Source organism: Phasianus colchicus, chromosome 1, assembly GCF_987193195.1.
Source record: "Phasianus colchicus chromosome 1, bPhaCol1.hap1.1, whole genome shotgun sequence".
Classification (NCBI taxonomy): Eukaryota; Metazoa; Chordata; class Aves; order Galliformes; family Phasianidae; genus Phasianus; species Phasianus colchicus.
This window is the reverse complement of record NC_143436.1, coordinates 122701970-122728527: the sequence shown is the minus strand read 5'-3', so window position 1 is coordinate 122728527 and position 26558 is coordinate 122701970. Positions and strand designations below refer to the sequence as shown.

The 26558-nt window shown below is 40.2% G+C and overlaps 1 protein-coding gene across 3 annotated transcripts in view; it reads left to right on the top strand.

The window, feature by feature from the left end:
- Window positions 1–26558, top strand: part of REPS2 (RALBP1 associated Eps domain containing 2) — a 97689-nt gene that overhangs the window by 58258 nt on the left and 12873 nt on the right. For all 3 annotated transcript variants that reach the window (XM_031596050.2, XM_090125097.1, XM_090125084.1), the window contains exons 13-14: window positions 582–718; window positions 15735–15799. In XM_031596050.2, coding sequence (XP_031451910.2) covers window positions 582–718; window positions 15735–15799 — 202 coding nt within the window. The remainder of the gene's footprint in view (window positions 1–581; window positions 719–15734; window positions 15800–26558) is intronic.

Genomic DNA, 26558 nt, shown 5'->3' with positions numbered 1-26558 from the left:
TTAGAAGGAATGGCCTAGAAGGGTGTACTGAGACACGCAATTGACCAGTCTAGATTGCTTTGGATCCATTCAGTTTTTCTGGATTTTGTTGAATTTGGTGACTGTTTACTATGAAAAATAATATTCTGGTAGCTAAAGTATTATAAATTACTAAATATTGCATACAAGAATTCAGTTGAGGCTACACCTGTATAAATACTACCCTCGCAGTTGGGAAAGCAACAGAAACTGTAATGAGATTTTTTTTTTTTTAACCCAGGTTTATTCAAAATAGTCACTACAGTTATTGTTGTGGCAGTTGAAGTTTCACAAGAAGAGCCAAAAACTGTACTGTAGTAGGCCTTAGAAAGAATTAGCCCTCTAAGTGTGACAGGTCCATTTCCCCACATGCATAGTTCCTTCCCCCTGTTGCCAAATAAATCCCCCTTGTTATAAGGGGAACTGTTAGTCAGCAGGGCAAGAGATTTCCACCATGAACTCAAGTTTCTGGTCAGTGTATTTTTAGATACTATTCACTGTAATTGTTTAAAATGAATTTTGAAATAAAATATTTTCTGCTTTTTTAAACTGTTCTTCCATAGGTCTTATTCTAGCACATCCATAGAAGATGCTATGAAGAAGGGAGAAGAGCCCCCTACTCCACCTCCAAGGCCACAGAAATCACATTCCAGAGCTTCCTCTTTGGATCTGAACAAAATATTTCAACAAAACACACAAGGTAATGTTTGCTTTCTTCCCTTCTTTTGAGACCGTTTAGGTTAGTTGCATATTTGGCAAATTGATCTGTTTGCACAAACGTTTGACAATATGTGCATATGCTTTTCAGTGCTATAGACAGTAATGTATAACAGAAGAGGTTGAGCTTTATGGCATTACATCATCAGTGAGGGGGAAAAATCACTCCATTGCCATAATTAAGGTGATTGTAATGTTTTCTGGCACAATAATGAGAAGCTTAACATATGGTAGTCTGTCATCACTAACTGTTTATAACTAGTCTGTCTGCTTAGACCATTTTCATTAGTAACTACAGTGCATTTGATTTTTATTACTATTTATTATTTGTAGCTCAAAAGCAGGAGGAAAACCTGGTATGTTTAAGGCAGGAGAAAATGAAATTTGTTGTGTGCAAACATTTTTGATAGTCAAGTCTTCCATACATGTAGGGGCAATCAGAAGCCATTCATTGGCTAAACAGGAAGGGTAATTTCTTTCGACATGGATGCATGTTGAGGGGAGAGAAAGATGTAGGATTTTGGCTGGAGAGAAATAAAAGCAAAACATACTCCGGTGCTTTAATGTTGAAGCACTGCTTTTGCACTGCACAGCGAGTGGTGGAGAGAGGAGCTGTTTGTTCAGGAGTGCAGGCACCCAGCACTGCTGAGCTCTGGCAGTGTCCTTGAATTGGGCCAGAGGTTTATGCAGCGCTCACCAATCATCTGCCTCAAGGACTAGGTTAAACTTGGTCATGTTTATGCTTCACAGGAAAGCCAAGGTCTGACTGTGTCAAGGAATGTTTTAACTGGGTTCTCTAATGTGGCTGTTGGAGTAGGGAAAAAAAGAGTTTGGTCTGTTGCTGTATACGACTTCTTTGTGGAAACATACAGAATTCAAGAATCCTGTTATGTGTGCATAACACTGAAACTCACCAGCAGTAAACAAATTTTGTTTTGTCCTTACACAGTGAAGCAATTCCTGATTTGTGACTGCAGTTCCTGTTCAGGGGTCTGTTGCCCCTAATTTTGATTTCAGTATACATAAAAAAAATGTATATTGTGAAAACAAATAGAGCCAAGTATGCATTTTATAAGGCAGAAAATCTTCTCAGATTCCAGATAAAATGCATAACCGCAAGGGAGTTAACTTGGATTTCAGTTTCTGTTGGAACACAAATGAAAAGAGAATGTAAATTCACTAAGAAATCGTTCTGCGAATGAAAAGTAACATCTTGCTTTGAAATGGATCTTCTTGAAAGTCACAGTTCCTGTGTTACAAGTAAAATAATGATTTCTTCTTGGCGACTTAACAATCTGGAAGTGCTATCAAATATGACCAAAAAAATGGATAACTCATTGATAGATTTTGGATGGCTTCATCACTGGAAATGGGACAAATAAGCTAAGGATAGGCAATATTTTGTTTAGAAAAGAAAAAACTAAAAAACTAAAAAACTAAAAAAAAAAAAAAAGTCCCCCCAGAAGTATGTACTTTGGTTATCCAAAAGCAATTCATTATACATAGTTCAAAATTAAAGATATGTATAACTGGAAAGAGAATTGGCTCCAGGTTGACAAAACCTGAAATATAGTGTGCTACCAAATTGCAGAAATGTGAAAGGTCTCCCAGAGGTTCAGCTTCCTCTTTGCCTGCAGGGTCTTGGCCTGTAACTTTTTGCTGTCTTGAATGTGCTCTAGTGGTAATGCTAAATGTTTGGGTTGGTTGTCTTTCAGTCCCTTCCAATGGAGCTCTTCTATTTTGTATCCAAAATGTAAATACTTACTGAGTGAGAACATGGAGAAATTTGTAGCCTTTGAGAATTTAAAGAACAATTTGTTAAACAATGTATCGCCCTACTAAGGGTTCAATTTCAAATAAATTTGCATTATTAGTAAAGAATCAAGCCATCCCAATACACCCAGATACCATGGTGCATTTATCTTGCTTTGCTCTCATTAAAAATGCCTGTATTGGAAGTAGTGTTTTCAGTTCTTTGTTCTGTGAAGAAACGTGAGCACGCATTTTTCTGTCATTAAGCCCCGAATGTTTGCTATTCTGTAGAATCTTACTGATAATAAGACTTTATACAGATGCTTTTTCTTCTCCCACTTCCCTTGTTTTGACCACTGTCCTTTCTTCCTTCTTTCCTTGTTGGATTTGCCACTCATTAGAAGTTCTGGGCTTATCATCATTTTGTGTATTCAGATACCTTTGTCATCTAAAGACAGTTCTTCATGGAGTGGTCAATTTTTAGGAGCCAAATGCTTTAAAAAGAGAGTTTTTGACAGAAACTGAGAACTCTCACCTTAAACCCAAAAGCTCTGGAAGGGCAAGTGGTATGCACACACGCGTCAGGTAAATTGCAGACACTTGTATAATAACAAGCTGTATTTCTATTTCTGCTGACAGTATAAATCATGATATTAGAATAGTTTCCATCTCCAATTGTAAGATACATTGGATGGGGCCCTGGACAACCTGGTTTGATATTAAATGTAGAGGTTGGTGGCCCTGCCTGTGGTGGGGAGGGGGGGTCGAAGATTCTTGATCCTTGAGGTCCCTTCCAACCTGGGCCAGTCTGTGATTCTGTTATAACTGAGCCACAAAAATTAGCAGCTAGAATTTGAATGGTTGGAAGGCCATCCCTTCTAGATCCATTATATTGCTAGTGCCAGTGCAGAAAAACAGACACTATAATCGGCCATTTTAATAGCTTTCCTCTAATCACATCCCATGTGATTAGAATAATTCCATTCTGGTGCATTAGTTTTTGTCCTACTAATTCTTGTTCAGTAATAATCCTGATTGTGCAAATCTGGTGAATAATCTGCTCCTGTATGAGTACTCAGTAGTATTAACTTTTATTTTCAGTTCCTCACTGGTCATATTGGTCTATGGATATTGCTTCTTACATTGTAAAGCTATCAGTGGTCAGGAATGTTATTTGGTGCATTTCATTTCTAAAGGGCAGAAAAAGAAAAATCCCTTTTCTTAAGATAAATTCAACCAATGGTTATGGCAGATCCCTATTTGGCTTGATTTTCACAAAATCATAGAATGGTTTGAGTGGGAAGCATCCCTTAAAGGTCTTGTAGTCCAACCACCCTGCAATGAATAGGGATGCCTACAGCTCTGTCAGGGTGCTCAGAGCCCTTTCTAGCCTGACTTTGAATGTCTCCAGAGACGGGGCATCCATCACCACTCTGGGCAACCTGTTCCTTACCACTCTTATTATTGTATTTTATCATTTACTGAGCTGTTCTTCTCAGTTGTGAGAGGGAAAAAAAAAAAAAAAAAAAACCACCTAAGAATAATTCATCAGGTTATATGGCATGCTTGAGAAAATATTAAGAATAATAATAAGACCATTACCATATGGTAATATACTATGTGCTGAAGAAACCTCACAAAGTTCAACATTGGGGTTAAATACTGGCATTGGAGAAGCATTCTGTCTAATGCAGAACTGTGTTTTTTTCCCCTCAAAGCTGTCATAGGATGTCCCTGTTTTTTGCTTTGCTTTGCACGGTGATGTGTTTTCTCAAGCACTGCACAAACAAGTGGCTACAGTTAAAATCTCAATGTCTTATAGAAGAGGATTTTCAAACCCCACTGCTCTGCAGTTTTGCCTACAGTATCTGTGTAAGGCTGTTACTGTATTTAACTAGAGGAAGGTCATTGCCAGCCAGTCCATCCTGTGAGTACACATGAAAATTTCTGTTAAGACATGTTAGGAGACAGAAAACTTTTTTTTTTTTTTAAATGGTAAAGTCTTTGTGTTAGCATCTGACAGAAATTTAGCACAGCGAGATTTTCAGTGTATTTTTCTTGTTGAATGTATAATCTCTGGCATTTGGCCTATGTACATATGAAGAAAATATTTGGCTGGGTTTAATGCATTCCTGGAAAGACAACAGCAGGTTTTAAGCACACACACACAAAAAGTCAGTTTAAATACATGCGTGACCTGGTTTACATCTTCATTTCTCTGCTAGCCTGCTGTCTAGCCAGATGCAGGCAAGAGATTCTAGAGTAAGCCCTGAGAGCCTGCGGCCAGCAAAGCTTTTCTGCACTGTGCACAGAGGTGTCTGCAGAATCAGCTTCTCTTCACAGGCCCATCATGTCCCAGCACTGGGGTGGGGGGAGCAGGCACTGGGGGAGCCCAGCTGAAAGCCAGGGTTTGCCTTGGGCTGGAGAAGGTCCTGTCTTCAGGATTAGAACTGAAAATCACATCTGCTGTCTTCCAGCATTTTGTTTGATCACATTTTCAGCCTGTGAGAGCTACAATTGGGCCATTGTAGGCAGTGAGAGTATTCAGGGGCTTGTTAGATTGATACTGATGCCTCTGAAATATAATTAAATACATCAAGTATGGAAAACATTTTATTTCCCACTTAGTTTCATTTCTGAAGTGCATAACTTCTTTTAATTATCAGTTCTGTAGAATGAAAGATATTTGTTTGGAAAAGAGTATTTGCTTTGATGGAACAGCATAGTTGTCATAGACGATGTAGTTTCATGCTGATATGGAAGCAGATTGAATGTCTCTAATTCTTCAAAACAGCCCTGTAACTATTTACAAATGAATTTTAGACTGAACATTTTCAGTGCTCATTTGCTTATGAACCTTCTCTCCTGCTGAGGCTCCCCATGTGGTGAGGAACATGAGGAGTGCAGGTGCCGCTTTACTCAGACCTGTAAGCAAACCCTCAGTGTAACTTGGGGTCACTCTGTGGGGGATGTGGGCTTCAGCCTGTAACACAGTTTTCTTTCTTTCTCTTTCAAAATGTGAGGTGTTAATCATCATGCATAGTTAGGAAGGGAGGAATGGGCTAGTGTTCTACCAGAAGTACAGCGTGGAATATGTTTTCATAAAATCACAGAATGGTTTTAGTTGGAAGGGACCTGTAAAGGCCATCTGGTCCAACTCCCCTGCAATGAACAGGGACACCTACAACCACATCAGGGTCTCAGAGCCCCGTACAACCAGACCTTGAGTGTCTCCCAGGAGATGCACCTCCACGTAGGTTTTCCTACCTACAGCCGAATCTGTAACCTCTGCCTGCATTGGCTGGGTTTGTTATGGCTGCCAAAGAAGATGATGTCCCCTCTGCTCCCAGTGCAGTGGTTACAGAAGGGAGACAAGGGAACTGATTTATTGGTGTGCATCAGCATTCTTGTGCATGATCCAGATGTGTCCCCACATCACTTCTGTGTTCCTTCATATCTACCATTCTCACTCAGTAAAATGGTACTTTTACTGTATGCCTCAGTTGATAAGTAGTGCCAGAGAACTTGCTATCAGCACCTTTTTTGCATGCCTTTGTAGAGCAAGAGTCCTCTTTTGGATGATTCTGCTACTTCCTCAAACCCTCCTTACTTCGTTCAACTAGCACAACTCTTCCTTGAATGTATGGGCTTGGGAATGTTTGTTTTCTGAGTGTGATGATTTCTAAATAGTAGAGGTCTGTTGAGATGTCTTTGTTTTTTTTTCATATTTGCATATCCACAGCCAAATTTTATGTATTTCTGTTTTTAGTCCATATATCAAATAAAATACTTGTGTTTGTGTAGGAGAGAGGGCTTGGAGAACTGAGTGCTGGTGTACTGTCATACAATAGAAACCAGGCCGAGTAGTTACTCTATAATACTATTTTCAGCTGTTTTCAGTTGCATCATATTTCTAGCTCAGAGAACAAGTGAGAGTAATTTTCTCTTTTGAGTACGTGGAACTGGGTGCTAAAACACTTGCCAAAGTTAGCCTAGATAGATATGGTTACTGCATTATCTATTCAATTATTTAAACTTATTTATATTTCCTAGGAAATACCTGTATCTATTCAGGTTAGCTATCTGCAAGTCTTAGCTACCAAAGATAAGCTTGAAAGGGATCGGTGAGTTATGTTGTTTGTGTTAACATAAATACCAGTTTTTGAATTAACAAAATTGAAATGACAAGATGAATCTAGAATAGCCGTGCCCTTCTTTATGCTGAATTTAAATCACAGTGAATTTCACAAAGTAATTACTTTAAATGACTCCTTCCTTTCACTGTGATTGTATTTGTCTTGATTTAGTAAAATCCAACTACTGCTTGGGTAATAAATAGGGAAGAATTTTACTCGTGCTGTAGAACCGTGCTATCTTGCTTATCACTGTCTTGTGTTTATTAAAAGATTAAGTTACAAAGGTGACAGTTCTGAGGGATTTTTTTTAGAATAGCAGTAATGGCAAATACTATTAGCAAAATATGCCCTTTGCAGAATATTGTTTGTACAATATGCAAGAGTTCTAATGCTGGCAGCATTAAGTTAACATCTTTGTAAGGATTGTAACAACAATAAATATTTATTTTCACACATAAATCAAAACACAGAGAACATAAAATCCAGCTGACATTCATGCTACTTTTTCTCAGGCACCAAACTGCTGCAAAGAAAATATTGTGAAATGCTTTCATAACATAAATGTTGCATTTATTTTTTTCTTTTGGCGGGAGTAGCTTTTTTCTTTTGGGAATCAGCCCCTGATCTGTTTTTGAAGCTGCTGTTTCCTTCCAGTCCTGTTCCCTTTTATAATATATGTGATCACTGAACTGGGCTTATTCTGAATAAAATATGAGTGTCTTCCCTCTGATTTGCATGGGAGAGTTTTATGCCTTTTAGTCTTTTAGAATTTTTTATGAAGGATATAAGTGTTTACAGCTACGAAGCTAATTTCTTTGCCCATCTAGAAAAGGGGTATATTCAAGATTGGATGGAGAGGAGGAAATAGTGAGGACATAAATGGGTGAATTGTTATTAAATGATAGGAATCTGATGGGATACCTTATTTTGCTGTTTCTAGATTTTGAAATTTGTGTATATCTCTAAGAGCTGAGTCAAGAGTCTACTTTTGTGTAAACTGAGGCACATCTTGCCAGCCTTTCAAGTCTGTTTATTGGCAATTTGTCTACATTGAACTTTTAAAATGATTGTCCTCATTTTTCTAATGTTTCTAGGATTGAGAAATAGTGTGATTTCATTCTGTTGCAGGTTGTTCAAAGTGGGAAGTATTTGGATGAAATTTTAAACCCGAAAAGTAAAGCTGTTAAGGCTGAAAAGTTCTTGACTAGCCCTACCAGCCTCACAGATCTTGGCCAAGCTGTTTTCATGGTCCTGTTCGGCTCACTGTAGTCTTTGAAAATAAGCAAGCAAACAAACAAACCTGATCCATCCCAGAATAGCTTACAGTATAGGTTAAACAGTTTTGCAAGAAAGGATCTCATATTTATTTCTCCTGTGGCAGAAAGGGGGGGCAAGTTGCCTGCCTTGTAGGAAAGCCTCAGCAGATGCAGATTTCCTCCAAAGACTGAGGTGGGGCTCAGGGCTGGTGGCCAGTAGCTTATTGCTCTTCTCAACTTCTGAAGTTCTGAGGTGATCTCTGTTAGATGTGATCACAAGCATCAGGAGCATGCGACATCCCTCTGGGATATCCTTGGGCTGAAGAACTCTGGCAGTGTGGATCTGTCAGGGCTCGGTGGAGAGACTCTGCCTCCCTGTGGGTGGAGAACGAAGCTAAATGGGAGGGAAAGAGTGAAGTCGTGAATGATTCTGTTCGTGGGGCAGGAGGGAGGGAGAAGTGGTCCCCACACAGAAACACACAGGAAAGGAACAAGTAAAGAAAACAGTAATTTGAAAATGGAATGGTTTACAGAAGAGGAGGGGCAGATCATTGGGATGGATCCATGGACAAAAGCAGGTATTTCATAATCACCTTACAGGAGTCCTTCAGCAAATTTACTTTACTGGCTACAGCCTTTAAGTTTTGTTTTTTTTTGTTGTTGCAACTTTTTAAAGACGTATTAGTGAGAATTCATAAATCAAATCTCTTGGGAAAAAAAGTTATTTCACAATCACTGTACTGGAGTACACGAAGGTAAATAAGGAAGGGGTGCAGGGAAGGATATCTGTTATGTGATACCCAAGTATTCCAATTTCAATGAAAAAGAGGAAAGTTTTATAAGACATAAGTAAACACAAATTGGATTTCGAACTTAGAACTTTTTTCTGTGGTCTGCTTTTGGCAACAGAAGCAGGAAAAATACCTCAAACAAGTTTCCAAACTAGCCTCAGAGTGGAAGGGCAGAAATGCCAGCTTTCAAGCTACAGGGCACCAAAGCCACAGTAATTCGTTGTGTTGGGTTCTTAGAGCTGTTTCTGTGTTGTAGATCATTCGCTTCCTGGCAAAATTAATTGAATGTTCTTCTGTTAAACCTAATCTTGGAGGTTAGCACCCTGAAGATGCATAGACTGATGTAAATCTGCAATGCAGCCTCTCTCTTCCTTGATCCAGCAGTGGTGGTCATACTGTGCTGACCTTTGGCTTCCATCTGAGAACTACCAAACACACCAGACAGAGGAACTCTATCAGATTGTTTTCTTTCAACTTAAGTCCCAGCCCTGCTGCAGAAGGAGTGGTCTTGCAGGAACAGAACAGAAACAAGAACCTGAACTTAAGTCCACTTGAACGAGGGCAGTCCGGATTTAAGATTAATTTAGTTGTTGTAGGATTGCACCATCTGACAAACACAGGGCCTTTTCTTCCTTTGGGAATGGTACCTGAGGTAGGAGGAGCAGCCAAACCATGGGTGCCTACTTGTGGGATGAAGGATGTGTAGAGCTGGGGCCACTAGCAGCTGCAAGGGCCAGATCAGGGTGAGCACAGGCTCCTTTGGTAGCAGCAACTAGTTTCAGCTTGGCTAGAAATAGCAGTGGCCCTTGACCCAGGGAAAGCACCATTCATGAAAAAAGGGCATTGCTTATGCACACGTTCAGCCCTGATGATTTGAAATGCATTATTTCACTCATCAGCTTTAATTTGTCTGAGGTGATACCTAGAGTAAAGTGATAGACATTAAAACCAGGAAGGAATACAGCTGCAAAGAATACGAATAAGACTAATATCTGGCATGGATATCTTTCAGGAAATATAGTTTTATATGCTGGTTTTCACTATGAATTTTTTTATTTTTTATTTTTTAAATAGCATGTGTCCAGCATTTCAGTCTACTATGGCAGATTTTTTGTTTGATTGGGTGGAAGAGGTGCAGCCAGTTCTCTTACAGGTTAATCTAATGGATCCCAAGGACCCAATTTTGTCTCACCCTAATTTTGGCATCATTCCCTGCTGCTATACGTGGTGATTGGAAGGCCTGTTTGCCATAGGTTTAACAGGACTAGGATAAATTTGTGTTTTTTCTTTGGACTACTCTTCCTTGATCAAATAACAGTAAAGGAACCAAGGATTTGTCTTGTGTGCTATGGAGGTTGGAGGCAGAGCAGTTTGGCTGGATAGGATGATATGCCCCATTCTCAGAATGTAGAATTATATCCCGGTGTTTGTTTTAAAATGTTAATCTAGCTTCATATTGGAAAACCTGCTTTTTTATCTAGTGTGGTGACCTGTTAGGGCTATTAAAACTTTGTGTTTGCTGAAGTAGGGCAGGAAAATGGTCCTGGCTTCTTGCCATGCTGATAGTCCACTGTTATGTGTAAATACGCTGAGATGTGGTTGTTGCCTGAAAGCCTTATCACTGCCTTTGTGGGAGTAACTAGTGTGTGAAAATGCTATCATATACAGCAAGACTTGTGATGCAGACACTTGGATGTACTTAACTGTCTTTTACTGGTAACTGAACAGTCCTTCTACTCTGCTATCTTTGAGATTTCATTTGCATTGCTCACTCTGATGTAACCACCACCAAGCTGCACAGCAATGGCACACCTGTGGGAATACTGGGACTGTGAACACCCTTCCTTCAGTGTTCCTTCAGGGAGGAAATTCTGTGGGTACCTCTTGCTCCCTACACCTGCAAGGGGTGCACTCCTTTGGTGCAGTTCCTTGCTTTTTGTAATTGCTTGTTTTCTTTGATGTGGGGATGCATTTCAAAATCCTGTTAAAATGGGCTAGAAGACAGGTGGGGCCTGTGCATCTGGCTTGCACCTTCTAGGCCATTGGATCACATCACTACTATTGGAGGTGTAATGGGGGCAGAGCTCTGGTTGGGGCGGGGGGAATTGGTGTTTTTAGAGCAGCTGAAGAGTGGAATTACCACATTTTTGTGGTATATCTTGTAGGGAAATACGTAAGGATAATAGCAGACCAAGCATTAGGTAATTGTTTGAAGGGAGGTCATTCCATCTTACCCTGTGGTCCTTTTGTGCATATCCATGTCCCTCTAGTTCTCTCTGCCTTTATACAGGGTATGGGAACTTGTCTCCAAAGAGCAATAGCACACAGCTTTTTCTTTCACCCCAAGCTCTGGGGAGTGCACCTGATAATATGACATTTACCTGATGGCTGCTCTGTCCCATTGCTCTTGCTTTCTCTTTGGGACCAGACTTCTCCCTATATTTATGTTTGCTTTCAAAGCTTGAGTGATATCATCTCTAACAGCAAGAACCCATCAGTGTGAGGCTTTCCCCCAAAATGGGAGGCGTTCTAGAGTAGCCTACTAGTACAAGTCACCTGCTGATATGCATACAAATGGGAGTCTCTCTCAATATTGCCCTCTTTTAGAGTAATGGTTCTAGAGGAAGCTGAAGGATGTATCATCTGCCATTAAATTTCTTTTTCATTGCCTTGTGTGGAAAATAGCTTTTTTTTTAATAAGTTGTTATTAGTCCTCAAAATTTAACTAACTAGCAATTGTGCTCACATCAGCATGATTTCCTTCTAACAACAGGCCAAAGATGTTCTGCACCAGCAGGAATTTTATGAATATTTCATGAGTAGCTTAAGTTAGAATTTGCAGGATTAAATAGAGGAAACTGGGTCAGATGCACATGGTGTAAGCATATAACTTCTTTAATGCCGAATTAATGTATGGCCTGTTTTGAAAGCTGAAGAAGTGTTTTGTTCTGTTTTTAATTTGACCATCTTAAGGGAAAGAAATGTTTTCCCTTTGAAATTTTGGTGGGGGCAAATCCTAGTTGTCTTTTGGGGCTTCATAGTGTGTGGGGCTTTGCCACCACATCAGGATGTGCTTTTCCAGCCAGACTAGTGCCTGCCTCTTAAAACATTTCCTGCTGCTTTTCCAGGTATATCAGTGAGCTGAAAGAGCTGGGGAGCAGGACAGCAGGTGCTACATCTTTAGAGCAGTGCTCAAGCTGAGGCTGCTTTTCAGTGCTTCCATTGCACTTTTGAGGGCCTGCTGAAGCGTAAGCCAGCAGATTTGAAAATATGGGGTCTGGAGGGGCTGCATACTCTTGGTAGGGCAAGAGGAGCAGCTGTGGGCATTGCCTGTATTTTCTCAGACCATCGTGGCAGCAGCGCCCTGCATAGTGCCATGCTCATTAGGCAGCTTGCATGGCTTGTGCTCCTTGCCTGAACTGTTTGGCATGCAGAGGTGATCTCCTCTTGGTGACAAGCAGAAGGAAGGTGGGAAGGCAAGGTGCACTCATTGAATAACAGCTCCCACAAGATCTCCTGAAAATAAACATTGAATTGAGCATGTGTACTTGCTGCTGTTGAAGCGTGCAGCTGCTTGACCTACAGAGCATTTGTGTTTGAGTTGGATTATGTTTGTATTCAAATATTGTTAATATCTGTAACTGCTAATGCTCAGTATCTGTACTGGTAGTGCTCAGATAAAGGAAATAATAATCTGAATTTGAAACTGAAAGAAAGGAAGCCTTCTTACTCTGCTGTTCATTTCTGAAGACTGATTGTGTGGAAGAGAGATGGAGAGTGTGATGGAGAGGACATCATGCTGGTATTGCAGTGACCTAATAGATGGAGTTACTTAACACAAGAGAAAGGATTGTAATTGCTTTATCTGTGTTGTTTTTTTTTCCAGATCTCTTTCACACCTGTAGGTATGTTAGTGGCTCCCTTGCTTAACCTCAGCTGGGTTGTAATTGTCCTATCTCTGTCTGCCACTGTCTGCAGTGGTTTAGGCTTCATTTTGATTCAAGAGATGATGATACAGAAGGTGTAAAAGCCCAGAATACTATAAAATCATAGAACCATCGAGATTGGAAAAGACCTCCAAGGTCATTGAGTCCAACTGTCAACCCATCACCACCATGCACACTAAACCATAAAACTCTTGAAAATTGTTTGTAGTCAGTGTGACTGTTCTCAATAATTTCATCCACACATTTTTACTTTCATGTCACCAGCTTAATGGTTAATACTTTCTGTCTTCGTATTTTCAACCATGTAGACATTTTTAGCTTTGGTGTATAAAATATTTAAATGGCTATGCTGTAACAAGGCTTGTAATGGTCTTTGTGGCTTTTTAAAATATACATAGAAATAAAAAGTGTATAAAAGTAATTGCTTGTTTTAGCATTAATGTAGTTATTTAGCATTTCTATGTTTAATATCGCATTTTTTTTTTACTATTCAAGTAACAGTGCAAGATGGGCTGTCTTGCCTCTTTACTGGTGCAAGTGCTGAGCACTCAGTGCAACAGGAACCTGGGGAGGGTAAACCACCATCAGTCCTTATGATTTCTCTGTGTTGGCCTAGTCCTTCTCTCTGCAGCTGCCTTTGGAAAACCTCATCTGTATTTCCCATCATTGATTTTATGTATTTTAAGGAAACCAAATTGCAGCTGGACCTTTGTGATTGTTACCTTCCTTTGTACTAGTTCAGGATAAAAGCTGAAATTGTGTTATGCTAAAGAGGCCTAGAACTGACCATCAAAGGTTCATCTTCCTCCCCTTGCTTCTCCTTCTCCCTTTAGAATACCTCTAGTGAGTAATGACAACAGCATACAGATACAATACATTGCAGCTCACCCCCTGCCACACACCATCATGGTGCTGTCAGCGCGCTATTAATGCTATTAATGTTTCAGCTGAAACCAGGGCATGAGGGCAGTGCTGTTCAGTGCTGACTCAAGTGAAGGCAACTGGCTAAACACAGGGTTCTGAACAGCGAGGAATATGCAGCCTTGCTTTCTGGTTTGATAAAAGAATTTGAGAATAGATTTCAAGATTGCAAACAGAAATACCAATTTATGTTTGCAACACCATTTTCAGTTGATGTAATACATGACCTGCAAGTTTTCAAATGAAGTCAATGGAGTTGCAGTCAGGTACTCAACTCAAAAATCTGATCATGTCTTTTTTCTGGACTCTTACAATCCCTATCTTAGCAGAGAGAAATACCCCTTGCTTCACAGTCACACCTTATTCATGTCATCACTTTTTGGCACTACCTACATTTGTGAACAACTTTTTCCAAGAGTGAAGCACAAGAGGAATAAAATGTCATCAAAAATCTCTGAGGAACCCATTGAGAGCCCACTGAGAATGGCAGCCACTGCCATTGAACCAGGCTGATGTGTTTGTTTCTTAGAAACAAGGCCACATATCCCACTAGTTTTGTGACTTTGTTCCCCTCTTTTTGTTAACGTTTTAACAAAAATATTAGAAATTAAAATGTTTTGTAACATATATTAACAACATTGTATATTTTACAAGTGTTTCTCCAGGAGTAATGCCTCCTGTTTTATGATGTTGTCCCATTACATCAGGGACAGATGTTGGTTGTATGGGAGTAGAGTTTGGACATTCCCACTGATATTTCAGTACATGTTGTTGCCGTGTGACAAATGGCAGCAGAGGGACAGTCTGACACAGAAATCTGACAGAAAAACAGAAATCACAGAACCTGGTGTCTGACATAAAGATGCATATGAAGCTCAGGAATGGAATTGAAATGGCACCCACTGATATTCAGTGATGCTTACTGAACATTTCTGGAGACCAACCAGTGCATGTGAGCGCAGTGAGGTGGTGGGTGGTGCAGTGACAGTGGGTCACCTGTGCTGGTGCAGATTGTTATGAGTGTGGCATGTAGGCTCCTGTTCGTCAGTGGTGACAGTGTTGAAAAACATGGTCATGTCAATGCTCATGGTGGTGACTATGTTGAAGAACAGTGTTCTGTAGCTGAGAATTTGCTCTATCAATTAGTCTTGTGGTGCTCATATCTGTTGTAGTTTTGTAGTTGGAAATAGATGGGAGGCAATACTTTCGGAGTAACTTATGTATTTGTTGCCCAAGATGATTCCTGTTCATTCAGTGTGACCTGGACAGGCAAAAAAGTTGAACACCTGAGGTTTAGGCTTTTATTTTTCTAATTCCATGGCAGATGTTTTCATTATAGGCTGTGCTCCAGAGCAAAGTTTGCTTTATGTGGAGGGAACTGAGGATGAAGAAGATGATCAGAGATCTAGAGCACCTCTCCTGTGAAGAAAGGCTGAGGGAAATTTGCTTGTTTGTTTAGCCTGGAGAAGTGAAGGCTCAAGGGAGACCTTACTGTGGTCTTCCAGTATGTATAGAGAGCTTTTAAGAAAGCTGGGAGACTTTTGCTAAGATTTGTAGAATACGGGATATTGATTTTAAAATAGAAGAGGTTAGATTTAGATCAGATATGAAATTCTTCATAAGGTGGTGGTGAGGCACTCGCACAGACTGCCCAGAAAAACTGTGAGTGCTCCATCCTTGGAAGTGTTGGATGGGGCCCTGGGCAGCCTGGCCTAGTGAAAGGTGTCCGTACTAGGGGCCTACAGTAGCAGGGCTGGACCTGGATGGTCTTTAAACTCCCTTCTAACCCAGGCCATTCTATAATTCAATGAACTCTAACCCCACATTAGATAGTAAGCATTGCTTTTTTAGAAGGCCATGATGTTAAGGACAAAGAACAAAGTACCAAGGATATATATACTCTCTTTCTGGTGTTTTTTTAACTGGAATTGGACTTCTTTAGTTAAGGCTTTTGTGGCTGACTGTCTTTCATCTCTGCTTTTTATCACAACGTTGTGGTTTTTTACAATAATTAAATCACTGCTCATTTTAAAAGCATTGGAGAAAGTTATTTCAAACAGGGTTTCCTCAATAAAGATCAAGTTTGGTTTCTGTTACTAACAAGTTGAATGCTGCCTCATCACTGTGAATTATGGAAATAAATTTTGGTTTTATTTGTAATTAAGTTAATGTTTGTTTTTCATTTTCTCTGTTCAGCTGTGAGGTCTGGCTGGCTGCCCCCACCACCACCTGCACTGCCCCCTCGACCTTCTGTATCTCAGGTACGGGCAGGCTTTCAGCATTTTGCTGCATATTGTTTGCTTGGTTATTTTGCTGTTGCAGTGGTTAGCACAAGTTGGCTTGGACCTTGTAGCCATTTTTGCTTCCAAGTTAATGTAACTTCACAGTTTGCTCTGCAATTCCATGAATGTCCTTCTTCATTGGTCTGTCTATCCAGCGTGTTGCAGTCTCAAATTACCAGCTAATTAAATCTTTTTGTAGTGGAGCTTACACGTACCCACTTGACAAAACTGTAAATTAGATGCTAGTAAGGCTACTCTACTAATAGGAGTCTGATGCCTGATAGGTGTGAGCTTGATACCAGTTGTTTTCTTCTCAAGCTTCAAATGCTCAGAGGGCATCTTTTAAAGAAGCTGCAGCTTTTAAGAGTGTCACCCACTGGTTTGAAAAACAGTGCTAAAAGGAAGTGAATCCCATGCCAGTGATGTTATTCAGTTTGAAACCATTAGTAGTGCTTTTCTTTTGTTTTGCTTTTAGATGATTTTTGTGTGTTGGTTTGTATTTAGAGTATCGTGCAACCACAGCGCAATGCAAAATTGATGAATTTGTGTGTATCTGCATTCCGATACTTCTTCATGTTTTAGGCAGTGTTACATTGTCGGCTCTGGCAAATCTTAGACAGCAGTGTGCTTCATATATAGCTCTTTTAGGTGAGGTGTTTAACAGATGACATGGCCACAGGGAAGCTAACAGCTCATTACATATAAAAGGTTGGCGAGGTACATTCATTGGGCCAGAAACTGTTATCACTTGAGTTTTGGATCTGCTCTTAGGAGCCTGCCTGTGAGCAACTCCTGTTGCACTTGTGCTCATGATGGAAATGATGCTTGCTGCTACTCACAACTGTACCAGCAGCTCATTCCTCTCTTTCTTGCCCTGCTCCCTTTTAGCTGTGTCTGAGTGCAGCTAGTTTTTGCCTTGAGGACTAGGGTACTCTGGTTTGAACCTGCATAATTCCCCCAGGTCAGTGTGGCACTAGCCTGCTGCTAATGTCCATGCACCTTAGTGTACCCATCACGTTTCTGCTTCATCTTACAGTCCCTGGAGAAGAGTCTGAACCAACTACTCTCTTCCTACACTGGGTCATGGGGAATGGGACCTTTCTAATGCCACAGACACAAGAAGAGTCCCATGTGAAATTCTCGATCCACTCCTTTCTAATACAAAAGTCTAATTTCTGGGGGAAAAAAGAAAAAAAAGAAAAAAAAAAGAGAAGGCATGGTTTCTATGCCTGTTCAGTATTTAACATATAGCTGATACTTTGTTTACATGCATCACTTACATTTACTTATTTGATTTCTGATGATTTTTTAAAAGCATTTTATTAAATATCAAGATATTCTTTTGACCTAGCAAAAATATACATAAATCCAGTTATTGAAAATGTAATAAACATAATGCTTGTCACATTTTGCTTAATTTATCACCAAACGTGCCCTTCTGTGACAAAGGTAACAGACAGTAGGAAAGTATATGTGATAGGGTCATAATTCAGCTTAGCTGACCCTTACTAATAGCATGTAAGCAATAATAAACATATGGATTACGTTAGTCCAATGGGGCCCTTTATTTAAAGAGCATGAAGAAAGAGGGAAGGATATCCTTTCAAAACAGAGGCAGGATCAAAATATGAAGAAAAGCCATGATGTTGAAGTGATGCATTCAGCTTTTTCCTGTTCCAGGATTTACCAATTTCTTCTTAAATTTCCATTTTAACTTAATTTTCAACAATGTTATTGAAAATCCTATTGTATTGCCTTAACATTGTGCTGTATGCCTGCAGGTAAGTACTGTTAATGACAAATATACCTTGGAAATGAAGTGAGCCTCACATATTTCAGGGGCTGTGCACCATGTAAGTATGCTTGTGTGTGATTGTTTTGGCTCAGGTTTGGAAATTAGCTTACGGAGGAGGAGAGGGAAACAGTTTCTTTTGAGGACTGCAGTTTTCTATGGATGGATGAGAACAGCATGGACCAGTTGGCTCTTCAGAGTGAGATTAGAGAGCTCCTGTGATATAAAGGCTAAAGTGCATAAAACAGAGCTACCAAGGGATAGCTTAATTAATAGCAGTGTAGAAATAGTGTCTTGATCTTGGCCTACGGTTGCTGTTGTTTTTAGTAGAATTTATTTCAACCTTTAGGGAAACATTATTTTTCCTGTCAGATCCTCCAAGGTAATCCTGCTCAGCAAGTTGCTGAAACGCTGGTTAGTCACAGCATGCCAAATATCTCCAGTCATATTGCAGACTTCTTAAATTATTCCCACATCCAGCTCTGCTTCCACAGCACAGCCAGCTGAGTAATGGGGGAGAAGGACTGGAGTGCTGGATGAGAGTGGCACAAGCTAAAGCTGGGAGCTACTGTGGCCTCGACTCTGTAGCTCGGTGTGGTCTTATTGTGAGAGGCTTGAATCTTGAGACCTTGAGATGAATTGGCCAGTTTATAGGGAAATAGCAGCGGGGCTGTCTTCTCTGTGTGGGTCAATGCTGTCAGCCCTGCTTTTGACAGGGAAACACCTTCATGGATGTGGCTATCGCTGTTCTTACCTCTGCACCAGCTGTAGGTTGGTGGATTCATTCTTTCTTTCTTCTGGGTGGCCTCTAAAAAGCTGTGGTAACTTGTAGAATCATTAGAGTTGGAAGGGACTTCTGAAGGCCGTTTAGTCCAACTTTCCTGCAATGAACAGGGACACCACAGATACATCAGGGTGCTCAGAGCCCCGTCCAGCCTGACCCTGAATGTCTTCTGGAACAGGGCGGTATCCATCACATCTCTGGGCAACCTGTTCCAGTGCCTCATCACCCTAACAGTAAAAAACTTTTTCCTTATATTTAATCTAAATCTATCCTCCTCAAGCTTGAAACCATTTCCCCTTGTTCTATCACCACAGACCCTGCTAAAGAGTCTGTCCTCTTCTTTCCTATAGATTCCTTTTAGATACTGAAATGGTGCTATCAGGTTGCCTCGGTAACTCCATCTCCTTCATATTTTTCTCCATTGCCAAAGTCAGTGTTTTGTCATCAATCCATAACCTGTACCCAGGTTTTCCTCAGAACTTTCACCAGGCATTTCTTTAATGCAGTGATGCTCTCATCTGAAGTAGCTGTGGTGACTGCAAATGAGTTAAATAAAGATGGGCAAAAGGCAAGTTTACATAGCGTGGTGAGGTACTGCAATTCATTTTTCCATTATCTCTGATTTATGATCTTTTAGTTCAAATTCCAACTCATATCTCTCTGCTCTGCAGACTGTTTTGAATTGATGTTTCCAGTAAGATGTTGTGAAATGTGGTATGAAATGCTTTATTACAACCGTCAATTCATGTTGTTTTTCTTTTGAAAGAAAAAAAGAAATTGGTTTTTGCCTAACTTCTGTGAAGGACACTTAGAAAGAGTTTGTATAGAAACAGGCTTATATAAAGACTAGAGTTTTATTTTGGTTGATATGTTTGTCTTGGAGTGTTTTCATTTTACTGCTTTGTATACGCTTGTGTGCAACTTAACTGACATCTTCTGTAGTAGCACATCTTGCAACTTAGCAAATCTGTAGTAGCTGCTTGGGTTTAAGAATAATTGTATTTGTATCAGTTTTCCTTCATCTTGTGACCATAAATGCTTAATATGCTGCCAGCTATTGCAGTGACTTAGGACAGGACATGCTATACATACTGCTTTTCTGGTCTATATTTTTTTCTTTAAGGCACAACTTGTTAGGCGTTTTGGACCCCCCAAGTGATAGTACATTGAACAGGCAACCTACAGCTTCTTGAAATATTCAGCATGGTGTAGGAATCACAATAGGAAGGCAGCAGCGTACACTGCTGATTTTCAGTGGTACAAATTTCAAACAGAAAATAACTTTGGGTGCTGTGAATAACATTCCACTGGAACTGTGCTGGAACGAAACGTGTGTGCACATCTCACATAAGCCTCTGTTATTATTTTTTTTAATGGAAAACAAAATGAAGTTTATTACTTTTGGCTTTTAAGCATACAGAAGCCATTTACTGCCATTGCTTACTATGAAAGATTTAGTGGCATACTTCTGTTAATAAGAATTATGGATGAGCACTGAAGAGCAAGTAAAACTTGAGGATTTTTTTCAACATAACTCACTGTCTGCAGCATTGCCCAATTAGATCAACATTCCCTTATTTAAATTACTCTATTTTAGTATCTTCCTGTCCTGCAGTGATGGTATCCTGCTGGTACAGCATAAGGGGATTTGAAAACTGTGGGACTGGAAGAAAACCCTGTATATCTTGGCTGAAAAAAAACCCCACGTTCTTGGTCTCTTTTCCCAGAGCCTAAATTTTAAGCCTGTTGCAAATTAGCTCTGATTTGTGCTGGACTTTTGTTTTATCAAGACCTTGGAACCTGCCAGCAGTTCCATGCTTGCAGTTTTGATGGGCACTGACAAAAATTACAAACTAAGGCAGTGTTCTAGTGAAGTTGGAGTATGTAGGCAGTTGTTAACATAAGTAAGTTGTGAAGCATCCCGAGTACCTTGCAGCCCTAAATATTAAAATCTCACTATGTTATATGAGCTCAGAGTTAAGCTGTCAGTTGAAAGGCCATCATTAGCATTAGTTACTATTGATTTGGTGAAATCATGGAAACATAATGCTGTGAGGGATGATAGGTGGATCACCCTTTCCAGTTACAGGCACCTGGCTTTGTTGGAAAACTAAGATATTATTCTTCTTAACTTATTGAATGTTCTGCTTTCGGAATGTTACTTGATACTTCTAATTCCTCAAAACCCTTTGGCCATTCATCATCAGAAATTGCAAGTGAAAACTGGGACCCAGTTCAAGAAATGTCTGTAACAGCAGATTAAGTGTGCCCATGCTGATCTGTGGTGCTGAGTTGAAGAGATGGGGAGGGAAGGGCTCCCATCCATCCTGCTGAGAGCTCCCAGACTCCTGAGTGGAATGGCCACATGCTGGTTCCATGCTGGGAGCTGGTCCTGGGGATCCCCTCTGCTAATAACCGCTTTGTCTAGTTAAATTCAGAGGTCCTGACAGGCTGATCTTGGGAAGTCTCTCTTAGGTAATGTAATTTTTTCCCTCGCTTTGACCAAAATAACCCATGCCTGGTCCCCTGGTTGCCTTGTGTAGTCTATGCCTTTGACATCTGGGTAAAGCCTGAGTCGCTAAGAGGATGAGAGAGGGTTTGCTGAGTTCCATTATGGGGCTGTTTGGAGAAAATGTGCAGCCAACTAAAGTGCCTTCTTACTGTGTAAAATTATGTGAGGAATATGTCCTGCTGGCAAGACATCTGGACCTTCATGAGAGGGAATGTTTTTGTTATGGAAAAAAGAAAAAAACTATTTTGTTTTTGGCAGTCCACTATTCATATACATGATGGTTCTCTCCCAAGCAGCCATGTTATACTGAACCAAAAGACACTTGTTTAGCTTGCAATCACTGTGCAAGAAAATGCACAGTGGGGTTTTTGATCATCTCCACTGTTTTGGCTGCAGATTAACTTATATTGTATAATCAGTGCATTAGGTACTGAAGAAGCCTGTAACTATAATAAAACTGAAAGTCTTCTATAGCATGAAAGACTTTGCCATCTGCCACTCTAATATAATACAAATGGATTATCCTCTTCTGTCATGAAAATTATATATTAAATCTGAAATGGCTAGGCAAAATAAATTATGGTTTGAGAAGTGGTAGAAACTAGTGCAGTTAGAATTGAATTTGGGAAGTAGTTGATGGTTGCCATAAAATCCTTTCTAAAGAGATTTCTGGGAGAGAGGTGGTGGAATAAAAGTGAATATTTTAATTAAAATGTGTTGTAATAACTTCTTGAATTTGGCTTCAGATTTATCATAAAATCAAGAAAAAAGCAAGGCAAGAATCCAATGCCTGTATCTCATGTGGCATACCTCTTCCTAGTTCTCATTCATCTGGTTTTGTAGAAGTGGAGTATTGAAACAGGTTGTTGTTAATGCTTCCATCTGTGTCCTATTCTTTTCTTGCGAATGGGCTGAATGTTGCAGCAATTTATTTGTTTGCTGCCTTTTACCTAAACCTTATCTGCAGCCCTCAGATAGCTCAGGGAAAGAAAAAGCTTATCAAAACTTCAGGGCTGTACAGTGTGCTGAGGAAGCCAACAGCACACTGAGACCCCAGGAGCTTGTTGCATTTGCATCCCTATGGGTTTTCTTTCTGTCTTATCATTTTTCAGTTTCTGTAACAAGCAATAAAAGAAATTGATGATTTGGTGTGGGGTAGACTAGACTCACAGAAACTGGAATTGAGACATCTTGGCTTCTTAGAAATTGCCACTAAACACAGACAAAAAAGTGAATGTTTAGAAAGGAGAAAAATACCTCTTAAATGAAGTTACTTAGAGATGATAGAAGATTGCAGTGGGCACGTACAGACCGTTAACTGTATTTAGTATCCTTTAGTATCCTACTTTTTCATACAGATAAGCTGTTCTCAATACTTTTTTTTTTTTTTTTTTTTTTGCAAAGCTAAGCAGTGACACTATATAGATAGTGATTACGGACTATTCCGGTGAATGCACAGAGATAACTTCATTTCTGCAAGTGGTGCCATTGACTACAGTAGTGCTATTTCCATGTGTAAAGTTAGCCTGAACATAAGTGTGGGCTGGACTCAACTGTGGAGAAGATCAAATATATATATTTTACGTCTTGCAAAAAGCTCTCAGGTAACAGAACAACGAAAACTTTGAGAGGACCCTGTGTTGTGGGAGACCAGTTATGGACTGGACCTGTCTTGAGAAACAGGTGTGAAGTCTATATATTATCCAGCATTGCTAAACAAACAACCAAAAAAGCAACAACAAAAAAATCCAATTGGAAATGTAAGCAAAGAACTGATTGTAAAGTAATGCATTCTTGTACAGTTAAGAAAATTTTTCATCTGAAGCTTTCAGAGCCCTTAGTACTTAATTGAGTGTTGCATGATCTTTCAGAAAGGTACTGTTAAGTATGGTCTTGTGGAGCAGTGAGAAGGTTATGACTGTCTGGTCCAAGATCAGACTATGAGTCAGAGAGCATTCACAGTTCCTAACACTCTCCATAATGATGAGGAATTGTCTGTCACAATGCTCAGTATTGGCCGTAGGTTGGTCTCAGGCTGTGACCATTTTACAGAGACTTTATTGGCCAATTTTATCTTGTGTCAGGAAGAATGAGGAGGATAGGGCTCTTCTGAGAAAGAATGGGAGAATATGTGAGTACAGGAAAAGGAAACCCCACCTCTTAATAACTGGATGTTGATCTAGGCAAAGGGAAACTCTTCATGAGACTTGGAGGAACCATAGAATGATTAAGGCTGGAAAAGATCACTAAGAAATCCAACCCATGGCCCAACAGCCACTGCTGCCCCACGTCATCATGGTGGTGGATGTGCCCCACTGAGTGGCCCGGCCTAGACCCAGGGCTGAAAACAGGGCATGGGGCACAGTGCAGTGCTAACTCAAGTGATGGCAAATGTTTGTATGCATTTTGATTAATTGGCTAAGCACGGTGCTCTGAACAGTGAAAAATAGGCAGCCATGCTTTCCATTCTGATACAGGAATTTGAGATCAGCTTTCAAGATTGCCAAAAAATTATCAATTTTTTGGTAAATTTGTGACTTTGTTTTCAATCAGCATAAATGCATGACCTGCAGATTTTCAGATGGAATCTTTAGAGTCAGGTATTTAATTCAAAACCCGATCATATCTCTCTTCTGGACTTTTATAATCCCTATCTTAGCAGAAAGAAATGCCACTCACTTCACAGTAATGTCCATTGTATCATTGCATTTTGGCACTACATACATTTGTGAACAACTATTTTCAAGGGTGAAGCACGCGAAGAATAAAATGTCATCAAAAATCTCTGAGGAACCCATTGAGAGCTCACTGAAAATGCCAGCCACTGCCATCAAACCAGGCTGATGTGTTTGTTTCATAGAAACAAGGCCACATATCCTACAAGTTTTATGAATTTGTTCCTCTCCTTTTTTATGTTTTAGTAAAAAATATTAAAAATTAAAATGTTTTGATGCTTATACACATTAACTATAGTATATATTTTATGAGGGCGGCTCCAAAAGTAATGCCTCCTACTGTATTCTGTTGGCCCGTGACATCAGAGGTGGATGTTGGTGGTAGAGCAGTAGAAGTTGGATGTTCCCACCAATATTTCAATACATGTTGTTGCCATGTGACAGATAGCAGCAGAGGGGCAGTCTGACACGATGGTGTCTGACATAGAAATGTGAATGAAGCAAAGGAATGGAATTGAAATCCTCCATACAGAAAAAATGGCACCTGCTGAAATTCGTTGATGCTTGCTGAACATTTCTGGAGACCAACCAATGGATGTGAGCACAGTGAGGTGGTGGGTGGTGCATTGCAGCAGTGGTGGCACTGACAGGGGGTCATTTTCACTGGTACAGGTTGTTACGAGCACAGCATGCAGGCTCTTGTTCATCGGTGGTGGCAATGCATAGCTCATGGTGGTGACTGCTGAAGAACAGTGTTCTGTAGCTGAGAATTTGCTCTATCAATTAGTCTTACTATGCTCTCTGTATCTGTTGTAATTTCCATGGAAATAAATGGGAGGCATTACTTTGGGAATGACCTACATATACGCAGCCCAAGATGATTCTTCTTCATTCAGTGTGGCACAGGCAAACCAAAATGTTAGACACCCATAATCTAGTTCAACCATCAGTCCTTCACCAAAAGAAGAAATTGATGCTCTTTTCTGTGGTCACTTAGCACTTCTTTCCAAAATCAATGTATTTTCAGTCCTGATCTGCAAAATGTCTTTTGTACTGCTAGTAGAACATGCAAGCAGGATTTTCTTTACCCAGCTACTATAACCCTGCATGTGGAACCAGCCATACCAGTACTTGCTGTTTCAGAAGCTTGCTCGATTCTGTGGGCATGAATGAGACACTTCCATCTGAGCAACTTCACACTATTGTAACTGAATTTTCTTTTGGAAGACCATATTGCATAAGCAGTATAATCTCTCTAGATAGTCAAGACTTTAGATTGTTGAGTTTTACAAAGTAAAGTAGGATGTAATTGAGAGATTTCCGAGATACAGGAAAAGTTTCTTATTGCTGTGATGGAGGGAGGCAGCTTATTGTTGTACATCTTGTAAATGTATTTGTCAAGTCTCTCATGCCTTGCCTGGGGGACTCGGTAGGGTTAGTTGAATCAGCAAACCTTCTTTGCATTGATGCAAGTTGTAGTTACACAAAAGGCTTTTGCCAGGGTTAAGAGGTGTCAGGCCCTGGATGCAATCCACTGAGGCAGCATGCAGATTCTTTACGCTTGGGCACTTGTGTCAGAAGCCCATCACTTTGAGAAGCGAAGACTTTTTCATAGCTGGGATCTCAGAGCTCTGATGGCTAATCATTAATGCATAGACCCAGCTTCTGCATGACCAGCAAATGACGGACTCTGAAGAACTAAGGCTTACGGTGTCATCACCTGCTTCCTGCCCACTTTGTGGAGCAGGAGCAGTCTGCAGGCTCTGAATAATGCAGACAGCTATTAATTGTGCTCTCCTCTACGCAAAACACTGAGAAATGGCCTGTCCCGCGTGCCACTAGGTGGCACTTTAGGGACATGGCAGTCCCTCGGTTTCGTTTATTATGCATGGATGGGTTGCATCGCCAGAACTAGTTCCCTTTTTTTTCTTTTTTTTTTTTTTCCTTGATCAAATGTGGGTTTGTTTGTTTGTTTTGTTTTGTTTTTACTATCCGCCTGCTTCAACGAGTCCCTGCCCAGTGCCTGCTGAGCTCAGCAGGCTGATCTGTGTGCAGCCCCTCTCGCTGCAGGTACCACGGCCACACAGCTGCCACAGCTGTAGGGCTGACAGTCACAGGACAGCACTCAGCTGCTCAAATATGTGCATATATATATATATGTGATATATTATTAGGAAATGTGTTATCAATGGTTTTTGTGTTTGCACTCCTATTTGTATTTCCTTCCACCAGGGCACAAAGTTTATACCTTCCCTCCCACACTCCCCCCCCTTTTCAATTTTCTTCACTTTAAAGTAATGTTCTCCTGCAAGGAAAGCTGTTTTTAAAAATCTTTTTTTCTGCAATTATTAGATTTTTTTTCCTTTTCTTTTTTTTTTTCCTTTTTCCTTTTTTTTTTCTTTTTCCATTTTCTTCTTTTTTTTTTTTTTCTCCAGGCCCATTGTCTTATTCTAATTTCAGTTTTCTCTCTACAATTGACATTGTAGAGTTCAAGACTACTTGGTTATTTCTACATCGCTTGAACACACCGCACTTTATCTAGACATAAATAAGAGAGAGTTGGTCTCTTTTATCTTCCATTCTGTAGAATAAATTGCGGAATTTTTGCTTGTAGTGCCAAATTTGATGGAGACTCCAAGAAGAGCATGAGCACCAGAAGCAGCTTGCCTGGCCAGATTGCTGGGGGTTCTGGTGCCCCTGTCAAAGAAAGGTGTTTCAGAGCTGTCTCTCACACATCCACCGTTGTACCGTGTTAAGCAGCAAAGCTATACCATGAGGACTTTCGAGAGCATGCATACTACGTGACTCTCTGAAATACTAGATTTACTCTTGATGATGTCCCTAAATGAGTGATTTGTCAAAGTGATGTGATTTGATGCCAACTTTATTGCGTGGCTCTGCTGGGGATTTGAGCTTTGCTATCACCAAATCATTTGTGAAAGCCCCGTAGATCTGCCAGACTGCAGCTAGCAGTG